Source organism: Procambarus clarkii, chromosome 32 (genome assembly GCF_040958095.1).
Source record: "Procambarus clarkii isolate CNS0578487 chromosome 32, FALCON_Pclarkii_2.0, whole genome shotgun sequence".
Classification (NCBI taxonomy): Eukaryota; Metazoa; Arthropoda; class Malacostraca; order Decapoda; family Cambaridae; genus Procambarus; species Procambarus clarkii.
In genome coordinates this window covers 32,453,408-32,477,983 of record NC_091181.1, presented here as the reverse complement: position 1 = coordinate 32,477,983, position 24,576 = coordinate 32,453,408, and the positions used below count along the sequence as shown (strand labels likewise).

The 24,576-nt window shown below is 39.4% G+C and overlaps 1 protein-coding gene and 2 long non-coding RNA genes across 3 annotated transcripts; 1 reads left to right on the top strand and 2 right to left on the bottom strand.

Moving 5' to 3' along the window:
* Window positions 1-1,998: 1,998 nt before the first annotated feature.
* Window positions 1,999-7,617, bottom strand: LOC123759379 (Parkinson disease protein 7 homolog). Its single transcript, XM_045744346.2, has 5 exons — window positions 7,419-7,617; window positions 6,485-6,646; window positions 5,998-6,067; window positions 4,217-4,345; window positions 1,999-2,988 (listed from the first exon to the last, which is right to left on the bottom strand). The coding sequence occupies exons 1-5, from the start codon at window positions 7,506-7,508 to the stop codon at window positions 2,870-2,872; spliced, it is 570 nt and encodes a 189-aa protein (XP_045600302.1). The 5' UTR covers window positions 7,509-7,617; the 3' UTR covers window positions 1,999-2,869.
* Window positions 7,618-9,320: 1,703 nt separating this feature from the next.
* On the top strand, window positions 9,321-12,266 carry LOC138370622 (uncharacterized). Its single transcript, XR_011230182.1, has 5 exons — window positions 9,321-9,447; window positions 10,521-10,640; window positions 11,099-11,152; window positions 11,494-11,569; window positions 12,123-12,266. It is a non-coding gene; the product is annotated as an uncharacterized lncRNA (long non-coding RNA).
* Window positions 12,092-24,574, bottom strand: LOC138370621 (uncharacterized). Its single transcript, XR_011230181.1, has 4 exons — window positions 24,202-24,574; window positions 21,128-21,292; window positions 19,782-19,880; window positions 12,092-12,190 (listed from the first exon to the last, which is right to left on the bottom strand). It is a non-coding gene; the product is annotated as an uncharacterized lncRNA (long non-coding RNA).
* Window positions 24,575-24,576: the final 2 nt, after the last annotated feature.

Sequence of the window (24,576 nt, the reverse complement as noted above, 5' to 3'; positions counted from 1 at the left end):
ATGCCACCAGACTAGCCCCAGAGCTCAGAGGTATGAATTATGAGGAAAGGCTACGAGAATTAAGCCCTCACGTCCCAGGAAGACAGAAGAGTTAGGGGGAGAAATGTTCATGGAACCATTGAAGGGTCTGAACCCTTCAATGGTTACCTGCATTGGTATTCCAAAAGGACTACTGACCCAGTGATGCCTAGTTGACTCAACATCTAACCAAGCAAGCTAGCCAAACGAGTTGATCGGTTGTGAGCGACACAACCTCATGTTTTACCCCTATATCCCACTAAGACTGCAGTCACTGGGTAGATTCAACCAGATGAAGGAACAGTGGGGAATATACTGGTCTCCATGTATAGCGAAGAGACAGATGGTGAAGCCACATCAGTGTAATTCACTCGTGCATTGTTATAGCAGGCAGGAAATCTGAGCACAAGCCACTGACACCAATCCAAGAGTGATGCACAAAAGCCTCCTTCACCACTCTTGAAGAAGAGAAGAGCAAAAAAAAAAAAAAAAAAAAAAAAAGACAACTTTTTTTTTTAGTTGTGCCAGGAACAGATTTATTTACAACATCGGTTTACATATTACATTGTAATATGTTACATTGTTCACAATACTCTGTTCAGTACATGTAAATAAATGTTATTCCACACTAAAGTGAGATGGCAAACAAACCACTACAGAGCTCTTCTACATGGCTAGTCTTACAATCCAAGACAAGTTATCTTTCAATACAATAATAGTTGCTGGATGTTTGGCAAGTGCCAAGATACAACAATGTAGCCGACAAGCTTGTAAAACCAAAAAATGTGGGGAATATATAGTCAAATGACTTGTTCCATAGACTACTGTACTTGCCAAAGCATAACCTAAGTGTCAGAGGACTGAATTATTTAGCCATCTTAATCTATAATATATCAGTGTGGATCTGTCTAAATTACAGAACAATAGTCATAGAGGTTAATGAGGTCATCTTCCATACTGTGGGCTAGTCACATTATAGTACCACTATCTTTAATCATTAAAAGAACAAAGTGAAAAGGATTTTATTATTATTATTTCTTATATTAACCTATCTAGTCTGGGTTTCCTTTCAATGCCCCAGTTATGTACACTAACATGTTAGTTTTAAGAGTTGTCTGCATCAGTGGCAAAATATTAAAATCACTAATAAACGTAACCTATCATTGTCCAGTTTCACTTTTATGTGAAGAGGCCTCAAACAGGAGAAAGAGTGAAAGGTTATACTGTAGTTAAAACAATTGTCACTCATTCATCCATTATAGAATTCACACATATATAATATCAAAAGATAGACAAGCATAGACTCCAGCAGTCATTTCCACCACCACCCACTTTCATATGACCAGGCACACAACAGTTTTCTCTAATGTGTAACAATGTATTTACTTCCTTGTAAACCACGTGTACTTGCCTAGTCGTGCTTGTGGAGGTTGAGCTTTGGCTCTCAACTGTTGTACAGATTCCAGAGCCTATTGGGCTGTATCAAATCTACATTTGAAACTATATATGGAGTCTGCCTCCACCACATCAATGCTTATTGCATTGTATTTGTTAACTATCATAACATTGAATTTTTTTTTCTAACGTGTCTGTGGCTCATTTTGGTACTCTTGTTTCCACCTGTGTCCCCTTGTTCATATTCCATCCATGCTAAATAGTTTGTCTTTGTCCACCCAGTCAATTCCTCAGTTTTCTAGATGATCATGTCTCTCCTAACTTTTCTGTGTGCCAGGGACATGAGGTTTAGTTCCCACAGCCTTTCCTCTCGTACCTCTGTTCCGAAACTAGTCTTGTGGCATACCTCTGAATCTTTTCTGTCTTGTGTTTAACTGTTAAACTCCAAGCTGGAGCTGCATACTCCAGGATTGGTCAGACATGTGCCTAGCAATGTTTTGTTCCATATCCTGTACTCACACTAATGCATTTTAAAATGCATTTCTATAAAAAAGTTTTAGTAAGGACAACAATGAATATACAGTATTGAGTAAAATTCTTTATAATCTTTGTATTTTTATTGAACTGCTACACACATGTTCACTTTTAATAGATGCTTATGTAACTTACTTCCCATAGCTGAACATTCCTATATTAAAAATAACTGCTTTAAGCAAGACTGACTTTTGCCTCAAAAGTTTTTCCATAATGGGTCATGGAAATGTGGGTTTCCCTTGTATAGGCAAAGCTATTACTATAATGGCAAAAAATAATCGGCAACAGTTATGCGTTTAAAGTCCACTAATTTCCTTACATGTGCAAGATTTTCACATTTAAGTACTTCAGAGGTGGAGCAATGTATTCTTCAACTAAAAATCAACCCGCCTCATTCTTTTACATTTATCTATACTTGGTGCACTATTCATTACAATATGCCATCCTACCAAATTTCATTGTTAAAGGTCATGAAGCCTCGACAGCATTTGCAAAGATACGGGTAAAGTTAACTTATGAAATAAAATGTTTATAATGCATGCTCCTTAACAGCCCTGTTTATTTATATTTATACAAACCCTACTGTAGTTCAAATCGCACATTTGTTAGTCTGACAAGAGCTGTACCAAACACAGCCCAACTACTTCCAATGCCTTATACAAGATTATTATAACATTATCAATTTACAAGCGACTGATTTACATTATGTCTTGCAATTGTTCCATGATATTTATCCTATCTCATAGGTGACTTTACTAAATACCATAGTATGAGCACACATACCATCAAAATAATTAGTGCAATATTAACTTCTAAATACTGTACACTATAATATGTATAATTTTGTTTCAAGCATACAAAGGAACACACCTGAAGTAATTCATAGTCAATGATACATGAAATTTAAGTTCCACAACACCAGTTATTCAAGAAGCATACCCTTGGCAACTGTTGTTTTTCTCTCTGCATCAACCAACTTCTCTACTAAAGCCAGACCAAACTCAAAAGCTGTCCCCGGTCCTTGGGATGTGATGAGGTTTCCTGCAAACAAATGGTTATACTTTACTCTAGTACAATGAATATTGAAAGCTAGATAGAAAACAATTACAGGAATGAAAGCCTCTCGAGTGATCATTTTTTCTCCAAAAGATATACAAATGATTGTAATGAACAATTGTGCCATAAATTAATATGATTTAGTACAGTACTGAATATATGAATATATACCAAGTAAACAATATTGTAACATGTCATTGTGAATCATCCATGCCCAAAGAAATTTTAGTATTATTCCATAGTGATGATCTATCTGTAGTTATAAACTTGAAAAATTACCAAAATGCAACAAAAACAATTTTATTGCCCATTATCATATTGCTGTCTATGCTCAATAATCCAAATTATATGGGGTCCAACCTTTTTTTTAAGCTAAGACTAGGGTTCATTAGGGCTGTCAATTGAAGTACCTAGTGAAACTTCATGCAAGAACAGATATCCTGCCTCCGCTCATCTGAAGCCTGCTCCTAGAGACTTATTTCATTTGAATCAATACGAATAAATTTTATTTACATCCAAATAACAATCTTAAGAACAGGACAAGTCAGTAGCTAACTGTGTGCCAGAGCCTTCATGTGATCAGTTTAACCGATCTGTGTATCTTGAGGTTATCTTCAACCTGTTGAGTGACCAAGTTCCAGATACGAGTCAGCCGAGGAATAAATGCTTGCTGGAGTAGTGATCTTGAGAAAGACAGTTCAAGCACAAGACTTATGGTCAAGAGCTTTGTTTTATGGTTACCAACTACTGGCTGTCCACAAAGTTGGGCCAGGTGTAGATCTTTTGAAAATGCTCATCTTGTACATAACAGTAAGTCCACCAACATCTGTGTTGGAGGCTCTTTATATTCACAAACTAGTCCAACCAGACTTGTTAAAGTCTGGAGATGAGCCTTCTTGCAGTTCTGCTTTTTGTCCAAAAATCTAATGAACAATGGAGGGCAGGCACTCCAGGACAGGGATGCATACTCAAGATACGAGCAAACTTTTGCTTCATATATGATTTTGCAGTCACTGGTTCTCATAATGGAATGCTGCAAATAGCATGCAGTTTGAGGGTGAAGTCACTGATACAATAGAGGTTTGAGGGGTGGGAGGGCAGTGGGAAATAAAGAGTGGCAGGTGGTAGCAGAAACCTATGAACAAGCTTCCTATTGATATTTTGAAAACATTTTTAAACTACAAAATTTAGAGGTAAATGTAACTATACATACCATCAACTACCACACGCTTCTCCAAGTAGGTGTATTTTCCAGACTTCAACAGACTAGCCTTCAGTGATGGGTAGCATGTCACACTTTTGCCCTCACCAATGCCATGAGCAGTTAGAGACACAGCAGGAGCTGAAGCATCAAATATTATTTTAGTAGAAATATATTGATTAAGTAAAATCAAATGTTCATAATGGCTCTAACACAGCACTATACATGGTAAGCAAATCAGCACATGGTGGAACCCCCTGCTCGAATAGAAGAGTGAATAGAGTACAATACTGTACTCTATTCACTCTGAACTTCTGCCATTCCATCTGATCTAAAGTACTGTATATTTTAGGCCATATACTTTTATTATTAAAAATTATAGAATGTCTTTACATATACAGTAGCCTAATCTGATACTTAAGTTACCTTAAAAGGTCTAAGTTAAAAAAAAAAATACAGGCGACTCAGCTTAACCAAACAATTCTTTCAAGATTAATTGCTTGCTAAAGATATGAATAAAAACGATTGCATTGCATCTACTTACAACAGACTGGGTAGCATTTAATCCTCAAATGGCAAAATATTAATATTTTCTTACACAAGTGCACTTTTGTCCCTAGTTTACCTGTCGAGTGGCATCCCAAGAATGTGCTCCTCAATATGGTGGATTTCAAAAATTCTAAATACAGTAGATATACTGTACCCTTCAAATTTACCCACAAACTCCATTTTCTAAAAAATCTCTTTCCAGTCTTACATTTTCATACAAATTATTTTCAAGGTAAAGCATTTCAGTTCAACATATGGAAAAATAGGAATAGGTTTAAGAGGTTCAAAAATTTCCCTTGCCACTCAAATAATATTGTACACAGGTATTAAACTAAAACTAGTTACATTACTAATTAAGTGTGCAACAATTATTGAAGGAGGGAAGAGTTAGTGCTTTTTCATAAATCCTGTGAAATTTTTCAATTCTTCCACTATTTTCTCAAAGCAGCATTTGTTGCCCTGTGCTTCACTGCTACCTTCACACACACACACTAGTTTAATTGCAGCACAAAAACCATCCTATGTAAACAGTGCGCCAGATAAACACAGGCATACTACCAAGTCAGTAGGGAAGAAACTGCCGTTATAAATGTTTATTTCAAATAATTAAAACAAGTTGTTAAAAGAAAATTAATGGTCTGGAACATTCACCTACTTTTGCTATGGCAGTCTGAGGATATTTGGTCTAATTTACCGTACAGTATTATAGAACAAGTTTCAGGAAATGCAAGTTTTAAAGCGAGGTAGATTTGTCTGAACTGTACTATACTGAATATATTTGTGGGGAAATATGTATGTGAATTAATTTTGATAGTTTTTTAAACTAAATTTCCCCTTCCACATGCAATATATCAACACTAGCAGCCTTAGCTCTTGCATTTATAGAACATTTAAACAACTTGCCTCAATTTTTACTAATGACTACTTGTCATTAAATTTCTTTTAGACATTTTGAAGTGTATACATACTTCTTAATTATACATTTTCCTCCAGCACTGTGTCTGGCCATCGACAAAAACTTAGGATTGAGAGTAAATACTGTATTACCTTGGTAAGGTTAATACTATTATTATTTTAAGAGACTATATAAGTACAGTATTTTAAGTTACAAAATGACCAATACCAGCGAGCATGGCTTGTGTTTACAATAAACATGTGGACAAGAGGCGTGTCTTCCTCCCGCCTGAAACGTAATAAATATCGCTAGATTACTTGTTATTAAATGATATGGCAGCCCAACTCACCTGCACAAATGGCACCAATAACTCTGCCAGCCTTTTCCTGCTCAGTCAAGATGGACTTCACCTCAGAGCTCTGTTGAAAAACAAAAATCAGCCTGTATTCTTTATACAAAAAATGAATGAAAATTTCAAGTTAATTTTGATGGTTTTAAGCAGAAACTTTAAAATAAATGATAGGCACTAGGTATTACTATTTCAAGTATGCAGAAAACATCAATGGATCAATGATCGTTTGGACCATGGTAATCAAGACCAAACCTATTCTGGCTTTACCAAGCATTTCGTTCCACCAAGAGCCCTGTTTGACCTCACCACAGGCTCAGATTACTATACTGTGCATTATATTAAATGTACTTCTTTGTGTGTTATAAGTATGATGCAGGGCTAGAACTCTAATGAACCTTCAAGATCATGATTACTGGTCATTAATAAAAAAAAAAAGACCAAAATAAATTAGGCCATTTAAGACATTAAAAACTGCAACACCAACCTGTCCAAGACTTTCAGATCCCTTTAGTCCACCTGGGAGAACAATGGCATCATAAGGGCCTTTAGATATAGCATCATCAAGAGCAACATCAGGATGGATCACCACATCTCTGCTGCACTGTACAGGACCACCACCATTCAACCCAGCTACAGTTACGGTCACCTGCAAATAAAGTTGCTATTTTTAAACAATAATAATAGTTTATTCACAAGGTATAATGGGTGGGCGAGATTACATAATATTGGTACATTCTTGCAGAGCCACCAACACGCATAGTGTTTCAGATAGGTCCTTATAATGTATAATACATGGACGCTGCCGCCTCCACGATTTCGTTCCCTCCGATTCCGAAAGGAAAGGAAACCCACTGAAGGGGGTATAAAAGTAATTCATCGTGTTGGGGGACAGGCAGCCAGTATATTTTAGATTTATATCGAGGTCCACCCCCACCCCCCTAGGGTCAAATTACTAACCCCGCCCAGGATGTAACTGCACAAGAAGTTGACTCATGGGTACTTATTTACTACTCGGTAGACAGGGACATGAGGTGATAGAGCACACACCCACCCATTTGTCCCACCCAGGATTCGAGCCGGGATTGTACTACCGGGAAATGTGTACTTTCCACTACAGGGGAGTCTGTAGTATTTATTCATTACTAATGTATTGCCAGGAAGCTTTCTGAAGCTTGTGTAGCTTGTGTTAGCTTGTGGTAATTAGACGGACCGCTACAGAGGTCAGCATTATTGTCCGTTACACTCACATCTGGGGTGTTAAAAAAACTAATAATAATCAAAAGCTTCTTCCACCACCGCCCACAGGATAGGTATGGGGTGCATAATAAATGAAGTAAACCCAAACTCGGAGGAGGAGGAGTATGGTTTACAGGGTGTTGGAGTACATGAAGTACACCCACAGGAGCACCACTACTCACCCCGCCTCGCCTCAGCGTGTCGATGGCAATGACAGCTTCCATCTCCTCGGCTCCCTCGGCCAGAATCACCAAGGCACTCTTGCCAGCCATAGTTGACACTGTTCCTGTGAATGAGAGAGACAAGAGCCAAGTAATATGCGGGAGCTGGAAGCGTCGGAGTGACTTGTCAGGGAGCTGAGGAGGAGGCTGGGGTCGAGCCGGGGTTCAGAACCACCTCTCACGCTTCACTCTCTCAAATTCAAATTCATATTCAAATTTTTATTCAGATAAAAGTACATACATAGAAGATGAGTTACACACATAATGTTGAATTTATAGATAGAGTTAGTACATACAATACCTAAAGCCACTAATACACATAGCGTTTCGGGCAAATCATATCTTCTACATTTCTTACCATGATTTATTTATTTATTTACATGTAGGTACATTTGATTTTGTACACAAAATTGTGTGCATATGGTACAATGGCTAGGTACAGTCTCCTAATAAAAAGAAAATAGGTTTCCTAGAAAATACATATATAGCAGCTATAACGTGCTATATAATGTTATAATGTCTTTTCTATAATGTAAGCCTACAATTTATAAAAAAAATTTACAAAACACATTCTACTTTTTTCTTAATACTGTAAATGAATGAATGAATGCAGCATCCTTAGCTTCGTGAACGAAACACCGAACACGAAAGCTTCATACAGGCGTCACAGGTCACGTGACGCGCTCTCTCATCTTAAATGATCGCAAATTTAGTTTGTTATATTAACAAGTAGAATACGTATTTCTAATAATATCTAACATAACTAGCCAGCAAATATTTAAGACTTATTGAAAAATACATGGCTGGAAGTTAAATCGACTTCATAGAACAATAGTGTTGATCTATACTAATCGTTATTCGTTAGTATGCGTTCGCTTCTTAAAACATTTACTGTACTGATGTAAAATCTCCCATGTCTCTTCGCACATGGAACACCGAACCTTACACACTCTCTGATATATTGTTTAATTAATAGAGATTCACTAATAAAGCTTATAATTGTATATGTTATCAAAAAGGCATAGATAAAGTCGTTCTTACGTTTTAGTCACAGAGATTAGATATTAGTAAAGTAAAGTTCATTTTATTCAGGAAAGTACATAAATAGTCGTTTTACAAACATAATATTGGATTTATAGATAAAGCTAGTACATACAATACCTAAAGCCACTATTACGCATAGCGTTTCGGGCATATTATTGAGAGAGGAAAGATATTTATATTTAAACAATTTTTTTTTTTTTACCGACGCTCTCCCTATTGATGAGAACTACAACCTAATGAAGATAAATGTTAATTTTATGTAGATACTGTAATAAACGAAAGTTTTTAATGTCATCAGAGAAGCAGAAATATAGGCAAATTTTAAATACCTTGTCATAAATATAACTGAAGTGAAAGCAAAGATATATGCATTTTGATAGTTACAAAGACAGCTCTTTAACACGGGTGGAACACGAACAAGGGGAACTTAGTACCCAAATGAGCCACAGAGATATTAGAAAGAATTTTTTCAGTGTCAGAGTAGTTAACAAATGGAATGTATTAAGCAGTGATGTGGTGGAGGCTGACTCCATACACAATTTCAAATGTAGATGTGATAGAGCCCAATAGGCTCAGCAACCTGTACACCTGTTGATTGACGGTTGAGAGTCGGGACCAAAGAACCAAAGCTCAACCCCTGCAAGCACAAATTAGGCGAGTACAACTAGGTGAATACAGCTGAAGCTCAATTCCCTACGCATAACTAGGCGAGTCCATAGGAATTACCGTTTGTCCTGGCGCCATCTATGTTTTGACAGCAGTACTACTAATGTTCCCACGTTGTGTGATGATCGCTATATGGGTATTACGGTCAGTTGCTCTTCTATATATGTTTATGGACAACGTAGGTGATTTGAGGCAATTTGCGGCCAGAAAGAAATAGTATCCACGCGGTGAGTGATGGAGGAGGATATATACTGCTGTGTACTCGACCAGCGGGTGAGCGGTAAGTTATATCGAACAATTATGGGGAATAGATGGGTTATTTTAAGCGTAGAATGTCAGGTAACAGGTAACTACACAGATGGGGTAGTGTGTTTTTAAGTCTTTATTTACTAAAGTGGAACATTACATTATGCCTTTAGCTGAACAAGTCTACTGGTGGGGGAAGTAGACGGGTTTTATGAAAGTATTTTACCTAAATATTTGTATTTGGTTAACTAATTCAGCCGTTACCAGGGAGGGTGTTCCTTTAATCTAATCTAAAAATTTTAGCCGGACAAAGTGATTAAATAAAGAAATTGAATAGAACGAAGTGGTTTGCCAGGGTGCTTAACATTTAGTTTAGTTCACTTACTATGCAGCCCATGCTTAAAGAATGCAAGTTTATCATATTGAATTTACCGTAGTTTTACTGCATTTAATATACCGTTTTTTACCCTATTTAATTATGTCGGGTAAAGGCCGGTCGTGGAAAGTTCCTAATATAGCAAGTTTTAAAGGAAAAGTTTGAGTTTACTTTAACGCTTAAGTTAGTGACCAATTAGCTTAGTCTATTGCGAGGAAAGTTACTAGAATCTAACATTGCAAGTGCCATTTCTCTACTCTTTTTGAGAAACATGACTAGATACACGAATCGCATAGTTTTATTACTAATGTTCATGGATTAGGTTGCATAGTTGAGGAAATAGTGATAAGGTTTGTGATTTTGTGTACCTTGACTTCAGCAGAGATTTTGATAGTGGCGCAAAATTGATAGGGGCTCGGATCATTGGGAATGCTGACTGAAGTTGATTAGGTCATGGCTATACCAAAGGAAATTAGTATAAATGGGGTTAAGTTGGGAGAAGTGTTGTAAGTAGTGCCTAAAAGCTCTCCTTGGACCTCGGTTATTCGCAAGATTATGGTTTAGACTGCAATAGTTGCAGAATTGGCAAATAAAAAATACCGTTGCCCTATATAGTTTTGAAATGGTTAAGACTACCAGATGCAGTTTAATGGTGACAAATGTAAGGTTTGGGGGCTAGGTAAAGATGAGATAGATGGTGTAGATTGTTAAGAGTATTAAATATTTTGCAGGTGGTAAATTCTCAGAGCTGGCACTGCTCTCCAGCCTGGGATGTTGATTGGTTAGTCTTCAACTGCCTCCCTGAGCTGACATGCAGTGAGGAGCTGCAGGAAAATACTTGCAAATCTACAGTGAGTAGTGTTGTGTACATTGGAATTAGAGGGTAGAAGTTAATTGCTAAAAACCTATTAAATATTAGGGTATGGAAATTGAATGGGTATGGAAGTCTAGGCTTAGGCTAGTGGGTACCATATCTGTAAGTTTAGTCCTTTCAGGAATGTATTGAATAGAATGGTATGTTGAAATTGTGAAAATTGTAATGTGGGGCATTAGATCTTAAACAGCATAGTTGAGGGCGTTTAATTAATAAAATTTTAATGAAATATAAATATTGTTTAGTTAACATTAAATGTTTGTTAAATAAGCTTTAATCTATAAATGTTTAACACTAAGGGTAATCATGAGTCAAAGTTAATGGCAGGAAAAGTTTTGTTCTAAGTGATGGTATTTTTTCCTTGAAAGTAAAAAAAAAAAAAAGAAATATTCAATGTTTACTTTAGCTTGGTTTTAAATTTATATAGTTTTCCAGAATGTGGTTTGGAAAGTCCAGAAGTCCCTCTGTCAGTTGCTTAAACAGAATCAGGTGAGTTGTAGTAAAGGTTAATCTGAATAGATTTGCATAAAAGTAAAAAAATTAGTAATAACTTAAACAATATAGCATTGGCTAAAGATAAATGTAAATTGCCATTGAAGAGCAGTTGTGGATAGTTTCTCAAATGACATTTACTGAAACTTTGCAAATTGATGCCATATATATTTATATTGCTAAATTAGATCTTTACTACTGCTACTAGAATATGTAGGAAAGGTAAATTCCCTAAAGAAATTTTTTCCATCTGAATTTGTAAACTACTGAATACTAATTTGAAAAGTTAAGCAAGATTGGCTTTAAATCTGAAATTAATTTGTTGAAATATTTTTCAGGTGAAAGTGATTATGATGCATGGACTGGCTTGGAGTGAGGCTCCTTTAGTCTGCAAAAGGAAATCTACAAAAGTGGGTGAGTTTGAATTTGATGTTTTAGCTATATCAATGACCTAATCTTAATTCTTTTATCTAGTCCATTTATAGGTGTAACCATGTCCTACTGTTACAACCCACAGGGGATAATGCAGTTTGTACTGATCCTACCCCATTTCATAAAAGGGGACCAGGCAGTCCTGCAGATTTCCCTGGCTTGGCTTTTTCAGAGCTTTGCTCTACTACCCATCTAATAGATGGACTAGATTTGCATAGGGACCCTTAACAATGGTTACATTGTTAATTCTCACAGGGCTTGTTTGCTGCATGGGTGGATGCATCTAAAACTTTAGTGCCTGGCATGCATTGTACAGTGCTTTCAGTAACACATATGTACAATGTGTTGAGGGCACTAAAGTGGTGGATGTAATGCACCCATTCAGGGAACAAGCTCTGCACTAAAATCAGAGGAAGGGATAGGCCTTGCTGAGCCTATCTTAAAAGATAGGCTGTTAGGATTTTTTGGGCTTATTATTAGGCATTGGTGATAATAAAAGTAGTGTCCCTGTTTAATGTTTATTTTTCTTTTACAGGTGATTGTCTCTAGAGTTGTCTTGGCCTTTTGGATCTTCTGTTCATCTAGGAGCATCTGTCCCACAACCTGAAACAGTAATAAATATTAGATGTATTATAAATACTATATGTAAAACTTATTAAATAAAACAATTTTAATGAAACTACTTTATATACCTTATCCTGAAGTTATGCTGGAAATTATTGTTTACTACTATTGATGTAATGTTTAAACATCTGGAATTTTTTTACTTTGAAAATAAATACTTGGTAAAATTTACACCTATTTGTAACTTGTTACATAGGTGCATGCAAATTTCATTGAAAAGATGTAAAAGTGGACTACCTACTCAATTTACATAAAATAAATATTGCAAATTAGTCTGAAATATTAAAGTGGAAGAAACTTTAGTCAATATTTTAGTTTTCATATTTGAAAGTAAATTTAAAGCTATGAAACACCTAAGCTTTGTACAAATTATAATTAAATTAACTAAAGATCATTGTTAAATTTACAAAACTAGAAAAGTGACACAAGCATCTATACAACATGGTTTTCACAGTGATTAAAGTTAAAGAAAGCTCTTAAATGATTTGTCTGCCAAACTTCAGATATTCTGAAATATTTTACCTAGATTAAAACCATTGTTTGAAAGGGCAAAACAGATTACTGTCAATTAGTTTGACCTAACATCTGCAAGGTCCTGAAGGAATGGAATTTTTTTTTTTTTGTACAACTTTGTTTGCTAAAAACAAACCCTGCCTAATGAACCTGCTCATTTTTTTTTAGAAATGGCAATTGCAACATTACCAAAGGCCATTGTTTTAATAGCCAAAGTACCAAATGAAAGACCAAGAAACAAACAGGTACATGGTAGAAAGGACCCTTTCATTTGTTAAAAGAAATGACTGGGAAAAATGCTGTCATACCACAAGGGGTCTTAACCCTTGTCATATACATCACTGACATTAATCTAAATATTACCAACCACAAAAATTGCTGATTATAACATGTTATAAAGAATATAATATTGAGGCCTTAATGCAGATCTCTAACTCTACAAATAGTAACAAGACTGGCAATTTCTTAATATAAAATAAAAAAAATCCAAGACCTTGCACGTGAGCCAGAACAATCCATATCACAACTACCACATTAAAATGAAACAACAATGAAGGTAAGGTAATTACCAAAAGAAGGCACCAAACCGGGAAGGCCATGTAGCACCATCAAAGTGCAAAATAATCAGAGGGCGCTAAATATCACCAAGAATGCCAATACGAGAACAAAAACGCATAAGGCGAACGATATCAAAAGTATCCGATTCACCTAGAATTCTATCGAGGGACGGTCGGAAAGCAAGACACATGCTCGTCCTGGAAGTCAGGACATTCAACAAGGATATGCACAACTGTAAGAGGGACAACGCAATTCAGACAAAAAGGAGCAGGGCGGCGCTCCATTAAGTGACCGTGGGTTAAGCGGGTATGACCAACCCAACGCCGGTTACGGTGGTAGGAGGAAGGCCACGGGAACACACTAAGTTTGAGAGTACGCAGCTTGTTACCAACCACAGAGGACCAACAACCCTGCCAACGGGGAAGAATGAATAACAGGATAAAAGTCGGAATAAGGAATACCTTTACGGGAGATGGGACAAGAACGGATAGCTTCCTTAGCGGCAGCATCCGCACGCTCATTGAAACACCAATATGGCTGGGAACCCAGCAAAACTCCACTGATTTAAATTTACTACAAATAAGAAACAGCCAATGTTGAATCTCAATGACCACTGGATGGACAGGATTAAAGGACCCTAGAGCCATGAGGGCACTACGAGAATCAACTACAACCACAAAAGGAGGAATGAGAAAGCAAGAGACAAAGTGCATAGAGAATAGCATAAAGTTCTGCCGGAAAGACGCTAGCCTCCGAAGGGAGGCGACACATGTAAGTACAGTCAGGAAAAACAACAGAGTAGCCCACACCATCCGCAGACTTAGACCCATCAGGGAAGATGGAAATAGAGTGGGAGTGCGAAGAAAAGTGCTCAAGGAAGAGGCTTTTCAGATTTGTAGGAGGGGTAAAGGCTTTAGTAATACAAGTCAAGGACGTACAAAACTTGGGAAGGGGGACTCTCCACGGAGGTAATGAAGGAACAATACGAGGAGAAACATTAGAAATATGAACAGAAAGAGAATCCTGTAAGCGAGATAACTGGACAGAAAGTGGGAGACAATGAAGAGGAACAGGAACCACAGGAGGAGGAAAAGTCAATGCACGACAGAGGCGAGAGGAAGGATGTTGGAAGGACCCCGCAAGATAGCGAAGACAGTAGCGATCACGGCAGTCCTGAAGAGAGAGAAAGCCAGTGTCAACATACAAACTAAGGGCGGGAGTCGAACGAAAGGCACCAGAGCCGAGACGCAACCCAGTATGGTGCAAAGCATCAAGACGGCGAAGAGTAGAAGGAGAAGCAGAAGAGTATGCAGGGCAACCATAATCGAGTTTAGACAGGACGAGAGAGGAGTGCAAATAGAAGAGCGTGCGCCTATCCGCTCCCCAAGAAGTATGGGACAAAACCTAAAGGAGGTTAAGGGCCTTAGAGCATTCAACTCGGAGGCAAGAGATATGGGCTGACCAAGACAAACGAGTATCAAAGACTAACCCCAAAAGCTTCGCGGAATCCCTGTACACAATGAGATGACCATAAAGCAACAACAATGAAGTAAAGGTCCTTTCAGTAAGAATCTATCATTCACTGAAAGTTGCTGCAGTTAAAAATAAAAGAAAATACAAGTCCCTAGAAATAAACAAGCAACCTTTTTGACTAAGGAAAAGAAGGTAGTTATTCTACTGTATAAATCTAAGTATTCACTTAGATAACTGTATCCAAGCATAGAGCTTCCCCCCCCCCCACTTCCCTTTCAGAAAAACATCTACTTTCGAAAAAGTTTAACATTGGCCAACAAAAATGATTCCAGAACTAAATTGCCTAATACCAGGAACAACTGAGAGCCATGACAAACACTGCAACCCTCTCCTACCCCCAAGTCTTATGCTATTTATGATCCAAGGTAATTTGAGATACTATACTCTACTTCCTACAGACGAGTCTAGTGAGAGGGTGATCCTGGCGATTAAATTGAAGCACGATACAGGTGTCAACGAACATCAGTCAGCCACCTTGTCAGCACAGTGGATAACTAATGACATCATAATCTGCAGTGTTGTATGCATCCCTGTGACCACTTTAAATCAATAAAACACAGGGTTGTGGCAATATTTACAGCATAAGGCAAGGTATAGAGGAATCCTGGAATGCCATGTAATGTGTAGTCCTTGAATGTGCTTTAGGCAACCAAATTGAATAACAACATTTCTGGTGTTCGCCTATATAATCCGAGTTTCTCATTCGGTATAATGTTTTAAACCTAAATAGGAATTCACTTTAAAGGTCAATTTATTTGGAAAGTGCTAACCAGATTCCAAATTACTGAGCTCTGAAAGTACTACAAGGCAAGTTTAACCGAATGAGTGTTTGCCTATCCATACCCCCATGAGGTATGTGACAACACTGAATAAAGAAAGGGTCTTTGAGCATTCACCGTGCAGGTATTTGACATGACCAATATAGCCAAGTGTTAAAGATCATTCTAAGCAGTTCTGCACAATCCATATACTATCAATTAATATAATTGTACAATGGTGCTTGGTGGATGATATTTCCTATTAAAACTCATTGGACAACAGTTTGTATTAGACATTTTAAACCTACAAATGGTAGCCCTAGATATCGCACTACAGTATTAATTACAAGATGAACAATGTAAAATCAATACCACAACAGCAAAGGATGACGGCTTTTCAACAACCGACAAACACGCAGGTCTAACACCAGCCATCCCGAGAGAGGACGTCCCAAGCATGTACACCCCACAACTTTACATCACCTTTGCTACCTCACGCGAGCACGCAACAGCATGAGGATGCCATACTCCCAAACCAACTCCATGCACTTTGAGGCTTTAAGAACTCAACATTTAAAAAGTTGATTTAAAAAATCAAACACCTGAATTTTTCCCTAATTAAATTTACTAGGGAAATGCACACCAAGCCATGAAACTTACAATGAAGATGAACAAACTACACACAACTGTCACCAAACTTCCACATACCACCCCCTTCTCACTCCTGCCCTCCCTCCTTAGGTGCTCTGATTGGCTGAGCACCTGAGCCACCACCACTCACCTCTTGTTGTGAGAGCCTAAAGCATGTTTGGTTGCACTTTAAAAGTTCCCGAGTGTACTCGCCTAATTGTGAGTACCGCCTGCCCGGTTCACCATTTTGTTTTTCAATCTACCTCAATTTACCCCTTTACAGTCAAATATTATGCAAAATTCTGTTTAAGACTTGTCCCTTCTTAACTTAAATAACTGCTTTGGCCATCTGCAATCTTTCTAGGTGGGTAAAAATGACTCTTGAGGCCAGAAAGGACTTATCAGACGGCGATCATAACAATACGGTACACACACAAAATCACAACCTGATATACACCAAGCAGAAAATCCACTGGAGCTGTGAGGCGACGTAAACCCTTGCCCAAGGCACTGGCAGCTGCATACTCTACCACAGTATATTACTGATTTTGTAAAAGTCTTACAACCGGATTTCCCCATAAATCACAGCAAGTTTTGAGGCCACTCCTTGAGTCAACGTCTTACGTAAGACCTACAAGCACTCCGGTGAAGGCTGAAGCAGTTCAACACCATACGCCCCAACTTCAAATACACAGTTGAGAGGCGGGACCAAAACGTGATTTTCTGTGTGTGCCTGAAGTTGGGGCATACGGTCTTGCTTCACCATTCACTTTACCCTTCACCGGCGTACTTCAGGGGTTTTATTTAATACTTGGACTGGCTTCAGTAGGGCCTCCAGACTTTCTGTGGCTTCACAAGTGTCACGTCAATCCCCTGCATAGCAGTGGAACTGCCTTTTCCCTTCACCTTCAATGCCTCTGCACTGGAAGTATACATCTACACCAGCCCAGAAGAGTCATCAGTCCTGCCACCTCTCCATACCCCCCAGGGCCTGGCACGGCCTGGTACGACTCAGAGGCAAGCCGGGCGCCACTGCTAACTGGCAGTTTGTCCCCACAAACAAGCAGTTAGCCGCCTTCAACTGACAGTGGTACAGCTCAACACAAAGGCACCGCCAGCCACAACGAGCAGTTTGCTAGTTGACCAGATGTCCACCTCGTGTTGACACTGGATGAGTCATCACCGCCGGACTATATAAAGAGCGCTGCCTCCCTGGAGAGGCAATCTCTCCCTTAGTGCTCTAGGATCACCTTCGTGTCTCTAACCCGTCGTCCGCTTCCAGCCAACGTCGTGTGACTGATGCCATGGTGGTATGGTAGCTGTCTTCAGAATACCAGTATATCTTCATACTTTTATTCATTGCTTATAGTTTATTTTTTGCATTTAAGGTCATACTAACTTGTTCACCTTTGCATTACATGATAGTCAAGTATTGTCATGTGTTATTTTTGTTTATTACTATTTCAGTAAATTGTTTAATTATTTATTTGATAATTTTTATTTGTTTCCACCTGCAACTTACACACTGCAAGGCAAATAGCAGCATTTCTTTCATTTATGTGAGGAAGAGCCATACCATCTTGGTTCAGTATAGCTGTGATACCATAACCCGTCACACAAGATATCCAGTTGTAAGACTTTTACCATCAGTGGTGGTAGAGTATGCAACTGGCAATGCCTTTGTTACAGGTTCGCTTCATCTCACAGCCCCAGTGGATTTTCTCACACATTTGAATACATGAAACAACTTTATTTGATACATTCTAAACCAAAGTACTGTACAGTACAGTAATTATCAAACCATCAAATGTGTGGGATAATCATAGTGCGCTAAATATCACTAACGTCGCCAATACAAGAACAAAAACGTATACAGCGAACAATATCAAAGGTATTGAATTTACCAAGAATTTTATCGAGGGACAATTGACAGTGAGGGATGGTCGGGAAGCAAGACACGTAAGTCCTGGAAGTCAGGACACGTAGAGACAACGGTTTGGACAATAAGAAGCAGGGCAGCGCTCCATTAAGTGCCCGTGAGTTAAACGTGTATGACCAATATACAACCTCGCCAGAGCCGTTTCCCACCACCGGTTACGGTGGTAGGAGGAAGGCCACGGGAACACACTACTCTTAAGAGCACGCAGTTTGTTACCAGTAACAGAAGACCAACAACCCTGACAACGGGCAAGAATGGGGAAATGAATAACTGGGTAAAAGTCATAATAAGGAATACCTTTACGGGAGATGGGACAGGTGCGGATAGCTTCCTTAGCGGCAGTGTCCGCACGCTCATTTAAGAACACACCAATATGGGTGGGAATCCAGCGAAATTCCACTGTCTTAAATCTACTGGAGATAAGAAACAGCCAATGTTGAATTTCAACTACCAAAGGATGGACTGGATTAAAGGATTCTAGAGCCATGAGGGCACTGCAAGTGTCAACTACAAACACAGAGGAGGATTGACAGCGAGAAAAGAGTTGATGAAGAGCATAGAGAATAGCATAAAGTTCTGCCATGAAGATGCTAGTCTCCGGAGGCAGGAGACACAAAGGTGCAGTCAGGAAAAACAACAGAGTAGCCTACACCGTCTGCAGACTTAAGACCCATTGGTGAAGACGGAAATAGAGTGGAAGTGTGAAGAAAAGTGTTCAAGGAAAAGGTGATTTAGAACTGTAGGAGGGGTAAAAGTTTTAGTCATGTGGGTCAAGGCTTACAGAATTTAGGAATGGGGACCCCTCCATAGGGGCAAAGACGGAATGACAAGAGGGGAAATATTGGTAACACAAACTGAAAGAGCATTTTGTAAGAGACACAAACTGAAAGAGCATTTTGTAAGAGAGACAACCGTACAGAAAGAGATAGGTGGTGAAGGGGAACAGTAACCACAGGATGGGTAAAAGTCAAGGCATGACATAAGCAAGAGTGAGGGTGCTGTAAGGACCGTGCAAGGTGGAGAAGACAGTAGCGATCATGGCGATCCTGTAGAAACAGGACGCCAGTTTCAACATACAGGCTTAGGGTAGGTGTCGAAGGAAAGGTACCAGAGCTGAGCCGTAACCCAGTATGATGCAGTGTGTCCAGATGGTGAAGGGTAGAAGGAGAAGCAGACGAGTAAACAGGGCCATAATCGAGTTTAGACAGAACGAGAGAGGAATGTAAAGAGAGGAGCAGTGTCGATTAGCTCCCCAAGAAGTATGGGACATGACCTAAAGTTAGTTAAGGGCCTTAGAGCATTCAACTCGGACGTAAAAAATATGGGGCGACAAAGACAAAAGAGTGTCAAAGATTAGCCCTAAAAGCTTTAGCAGATTCTTTGTACAAAAGGGGATGACCCCTGTTACCTAACAGTAAATAGGTATCTGGGAGTTAGCTGTTATAGGCTGCTTCCTACGGGGGTGCGTGTGTGGGAGAAAAACAAATTTAGTAGTTAACCACTGAACTGCTGTCTCCAAATAACACCCTGGTGCACAAGAAATAAATTCTTTCCAAAAATTTTTTTTCTCTTCTTATATTGTTAAAATGCAGAGTCTGATCACGGGGAAACTAAACAAAAAATATTGTATGTGACTTACTTTAGCTGCGATGGAGCTGGGAAGTTGAGCAAATTATGGGCGCTGAGCGTTGGAGCGATGGGGGTCTGTCAGCCCCGCCACCCCGTGCGATGGCAGTTGCTGCGAATAAAATGTTGCGCAATTATTTTGAAGTTTCTCATTCATTTCTTCCTTTTTTTTGCTGTAATATTATTTAAAAGTGTGTAATTTGTGGAATTTATATAATTCAAAGTATAGAACATCGCTATGCTCAAAATTATGGGCCTCATATATGCGACATATTCTACAATCAAACAGTGTTTTTGCTGTTATTACACTATATACACACATTGTATATACCCATCTACGTATGTATTCACCATAACGATCCACTATGTTGGTATGGTGAGCCCAAAAAACATGAGTGAGCTGCCACACCCTGCCAGTCCTCCCTCCCTCCTCCAACACATTACTCGCCAACATTCCTCCTCCCAAAATACTGTTATTGTGTTTATTACACTATTTACACACGTTATGTATAAGTATGTACATGTTTTATTCATGTACATATGTACATACTTGCCATCTCCTCACCTCTCTCTCTTGCCTACTTAATGCTCTTGCTTCCCTCATCTCATCACAATCGACTTTATAATGGTCCAGGACGGATCGAAATGTCGTCGTCTATTCAATTTCCAGTGTGTGGTTTGGTCAACAATGAAATCTTCATGCAAGATCTTATAAAGAAAACCCCTAGAACGAGTTTTGCAGATACGAAAGAGTTTAAGGTGAGTAGGGGATGGTTTGAGAAATTTTGAAAAAAGACGTGGTATTCATAGTGTTGTGAGGCATGGTGAGGGTGCCAGCTCAGACAAAGTAGGGGCTGAAAGATTTGTTCGTGATTTTAAAGATTTTGTAGATACTGTATTGATGGATATATTCCACAACAAGTGTTTAATTGTGAGGAGACATGGCTATTCTGGAAAAAATTGCCGAAGAGGACATACATTACCCAAGAGGAGACGTCACTGCCCGGACACAAGCTAACTTGGGCTAACTTGTGTCAGGATAGGCTAACTCTTGTGCTGTGTGGCGATTTGAAAATTAAACCCTTGCTCGTGTATCATTCCGGAAATCCAAGAGTTTTAAAAAAATATATAACGTGCAGAAAAACTGTGATGTACAGTGGTTTGCCCTGCCATCAAAAAATATCTGCAAGAGAAAAGTTTGACACTAAAGGGCCTGCTTCTCGACAATGCTCCTGCTCATCCTCCAGACTTGGAGGATGCATTGTTGGTGCCACTTTTTTTTTTCTAGGGATATTCCTGCATGGGCCCTAAGTTTCTGGCTAATGAACCAATAACATGAAGGAGGAGTTTTCAACCTACCTTGTGTTAGGTGTGCAGGGGTCAATAGGCTGAACATAATGTCAAGGAGCAAAGGGGGGCGTTTGCGTCTTCAAACACAATTGTGACCATCTTCATCTCTTCGAACTATCCTAAATGCTCTCTTCACCTGTCTGACCAAATTGGGTGTCCAGACCACCTTTGAATCTGAAATTGTAAAATTAATAGTGATTCAGAATATTCAGTCCATTTATACTAACAAAATTATATACAGTATACTGTAATTGAAATTTTACAGAATGATAAAGGCAATTTAGTAACTTTGTTAAAATGCACATGGGAGAAATACATGAAAATAGGTTAATATGGTTTGTAAGGTTGATGGGAAATGTTTATTACTTTTATGATTTAAAAGATGTATAGCCCTGATACTCCATCCTGGGTGCATTCCACCAGGTAATGACCACAGCAAAAGTTTTCCACGAGGCTCTATTGTCACACAAACTTTTCACATTTTCAAACTTGATTCATCTTTTTCCCCCTCATTCCAGGGGTTTTCTTTAAAAGGTCTTCATGCAAATGCCTTGGTTTCTCACAAATGATGGCCTCTGAAATGCTATCACCTGCTAACTCTTTGTTGTGTATCCAAATTAATAAAAACTTTTCAACATCCTCAAGTGTTTGTGTTCTTTGTTTCGGGATTGTTGATATGCCTTTTGCCACTTTAATGCTCATAATGTCCTTTTTCTTAGCAAGTATAGTGCATATTGTTGACATAGATTTGTTGTACTGCCTAGCTAGTTCAACAACCTGTGCACCATTTTGATGTTTATGAATGCTCTCTTGTTTTTCCTCTATGGTCATTCTCACATGTGTTTTCTTGGCTTGAACCTTACCACTGGCTTTCTTGGGACTCACTGGCAAGATATATCATAACAAATTTTATGTTCAAATAGCCAAAAATCCCAAAACAAATGTAATGCTTTACAAAGAATTCAGGCGCGATACTTACTAGGCAGGAGACACTGGTAAACTGAGGTGCGATCACCATGCCACCACACGCTAGGTCAGCCCATACGTATATCAACAAACTCCTTTCCCGAGGCAAAGTTTGTAACCCGATTCAAATTTTTTGAAGAAATTAGGCTCGTAACCCGAAAAGTTCATAAATATTCATTCGTAAGCTGAGGTGTCACTATATATAACTAAAAAATTAAACTCAGGATTACTTTCAACCCCCACCCCTTTTGCTCTACTCCATCGCCACCTACCTTCACCCCCCTCTATGATGTACTCTTCCATAGACACCTACCTTTGCCCCCCCTCCTCCCCTCTACTCCTCCATCATCACCTACCTTCACACCCCCTCCCTTCTCCTCCTCCATCGTCACCTTCCTTTCACCCTCCTCTATGATGTACTCTTCCATAGACACCTACGTTCACTGCATATAATGCTCCCCTCTACTCCTCCATCGTCACCTACTTTCACCCCCCCCCCTCCGCTCTACTCCTCCAGGGTCGCAGACAATTTCACGAGCGTGAGAACTACGAGTTCTCTAACCACTCTCACACTCCTACTCTCTCACCAGTGAGGGGGAGGGAAGGAGGGAGGAAATGAAGGAAGAAAGGTGGGGGAGAGAGAATAGGCAGGGGGGAGGAGGGCCTAGATACATTTCTTCCATATAGATAGGTAGACTGAGGGAGAGCTGCTTGCCAAGAGCCCTATCAGACAGGCTTCCTATTCCTCAACCCTCCCTAATATGCCACATCCTGGTCAGGACAACTTGCTCGATTGTTATTCTTGGTGTGACTCGAGAACTGACCTCGAGGCGGGGCATGGGCATGGATTATCTCCCTGGGGCACGCACCTCCCTGCCCCAGCTCTCCCTCTCTCTCTCACATAATCTATCAAGGGTCTAACATGAGGTCATTGTGCCTACCAGAAGTGTATATGTCCAAGGCTGGCCACCTGTCTGGACCATTCAAATGTATAAACACGTAATTAGTCTATTAAAATTATATATAATGCTACAATTATAAATTAATTTGTTCATGGTCATTCGTTTATCAGTATTTTAATATGAGGTATATATACGCATGTATGTATACGTTGACGTACACATATGATTATGTGTATGGAATGATTATGATTATGTGTAATCATATATGATTATATCTAATGGAATGCATTAGTAAGTGATGTGGTGGAGGCTGACTCCATACACAGGTTCAAGTGTAGATATGATAGAGCCCAATAGGCTCAGAAACCTGTACACCTGTTGATTGACGGTTGAGAGGTGGAACTAAAGAGCCAGAGCTCAACCCCAGCAAGCACAATTAGGCGAGTATATGAACAAATGCACATGTACACTTTCAAATGAATTAAGATACCTTGAGATACACAATGACTTAGTTTAAATAGTTTAAACACATTATGGTACTGATTTTGACATGCTGATGTCTGGAAGGGAGAGGGGGTGTGGGGGGTTATTGTCTGAGGTGGAGGACCAGAGGAGGGGGTCAGTGGAAGGATGGTGGCTGGAGGGATGCCATTGTTCTAATGGTTATGAAAACAATTATTGATGGCAGGAATTCAGTGGGTGTGTACAGTACTTCACCCGCACCATCACCATACTGTGCCCTGCTACAAACCCCCCCCCCCCCACTCCACCCATGCTGTGCGGGGCGTATTACACATTATGGGATAACCGACTGTCTGTCCATTCCTGTCTGCTCGTTATGCTGCCCTTCCTTTTGAAAATTGTCTGCTTTATCGACTTCCTTCAAGACCACACGTTATGCTCTTATCACGCCCTCTTACCACTCTCAGGGAGCCGGCTCTTCTATACAATAGTTACCACTCAGTCCCCAAGGTGAAAGAGTGTCCGGGCATATGACTTGTTACGTGTACTTATTTGCGATTCGTTTGGGCTGTCACGTGTGGTGATTAGTGTTGGGTAAGGCTAGGCCAGGTCGGGTAAGGCTAGGCCAGGTCAGGTCAGACTAGGCCAGGTAAGGCTAGGCTAGGTAAGGCTAGGCCAGGTCAGGTCTGGCTAGGCCAGGTCAGGCCAGGCCAGGCTAGGCAGGGTGAGAGAAGTAAAGCGGCAGGTACTTACGTTTCCGAGAAAGTAGCGGCGGTAGTATATTGTTGATTTAGATTCGGCGACATCCTGAAGCTAGTAGGTGGCGGCCTCATCGCTCTCGAACTTCTTGTTGTTGTAGGGGATACGAGGCACACCCAATATCCCCCTTACATTGATCACATCGCACACTAATATTTTTACTATTTCGGACACCAGATTTGTCTGTTTCGTATATGTATAATTGTTCAATATTAAAACCACAATAGAATGCTCTTAACAGTTACAATTTTCAACTTAACAGCCATATAGTTGGCAAGAACGCCGCCCGCCAGTGTAAATGTTCCGAACCTTAATGGAATCTGACCCATATATCAATCAGGACAACCCATGTGTTGCGTTTCCAAAAGG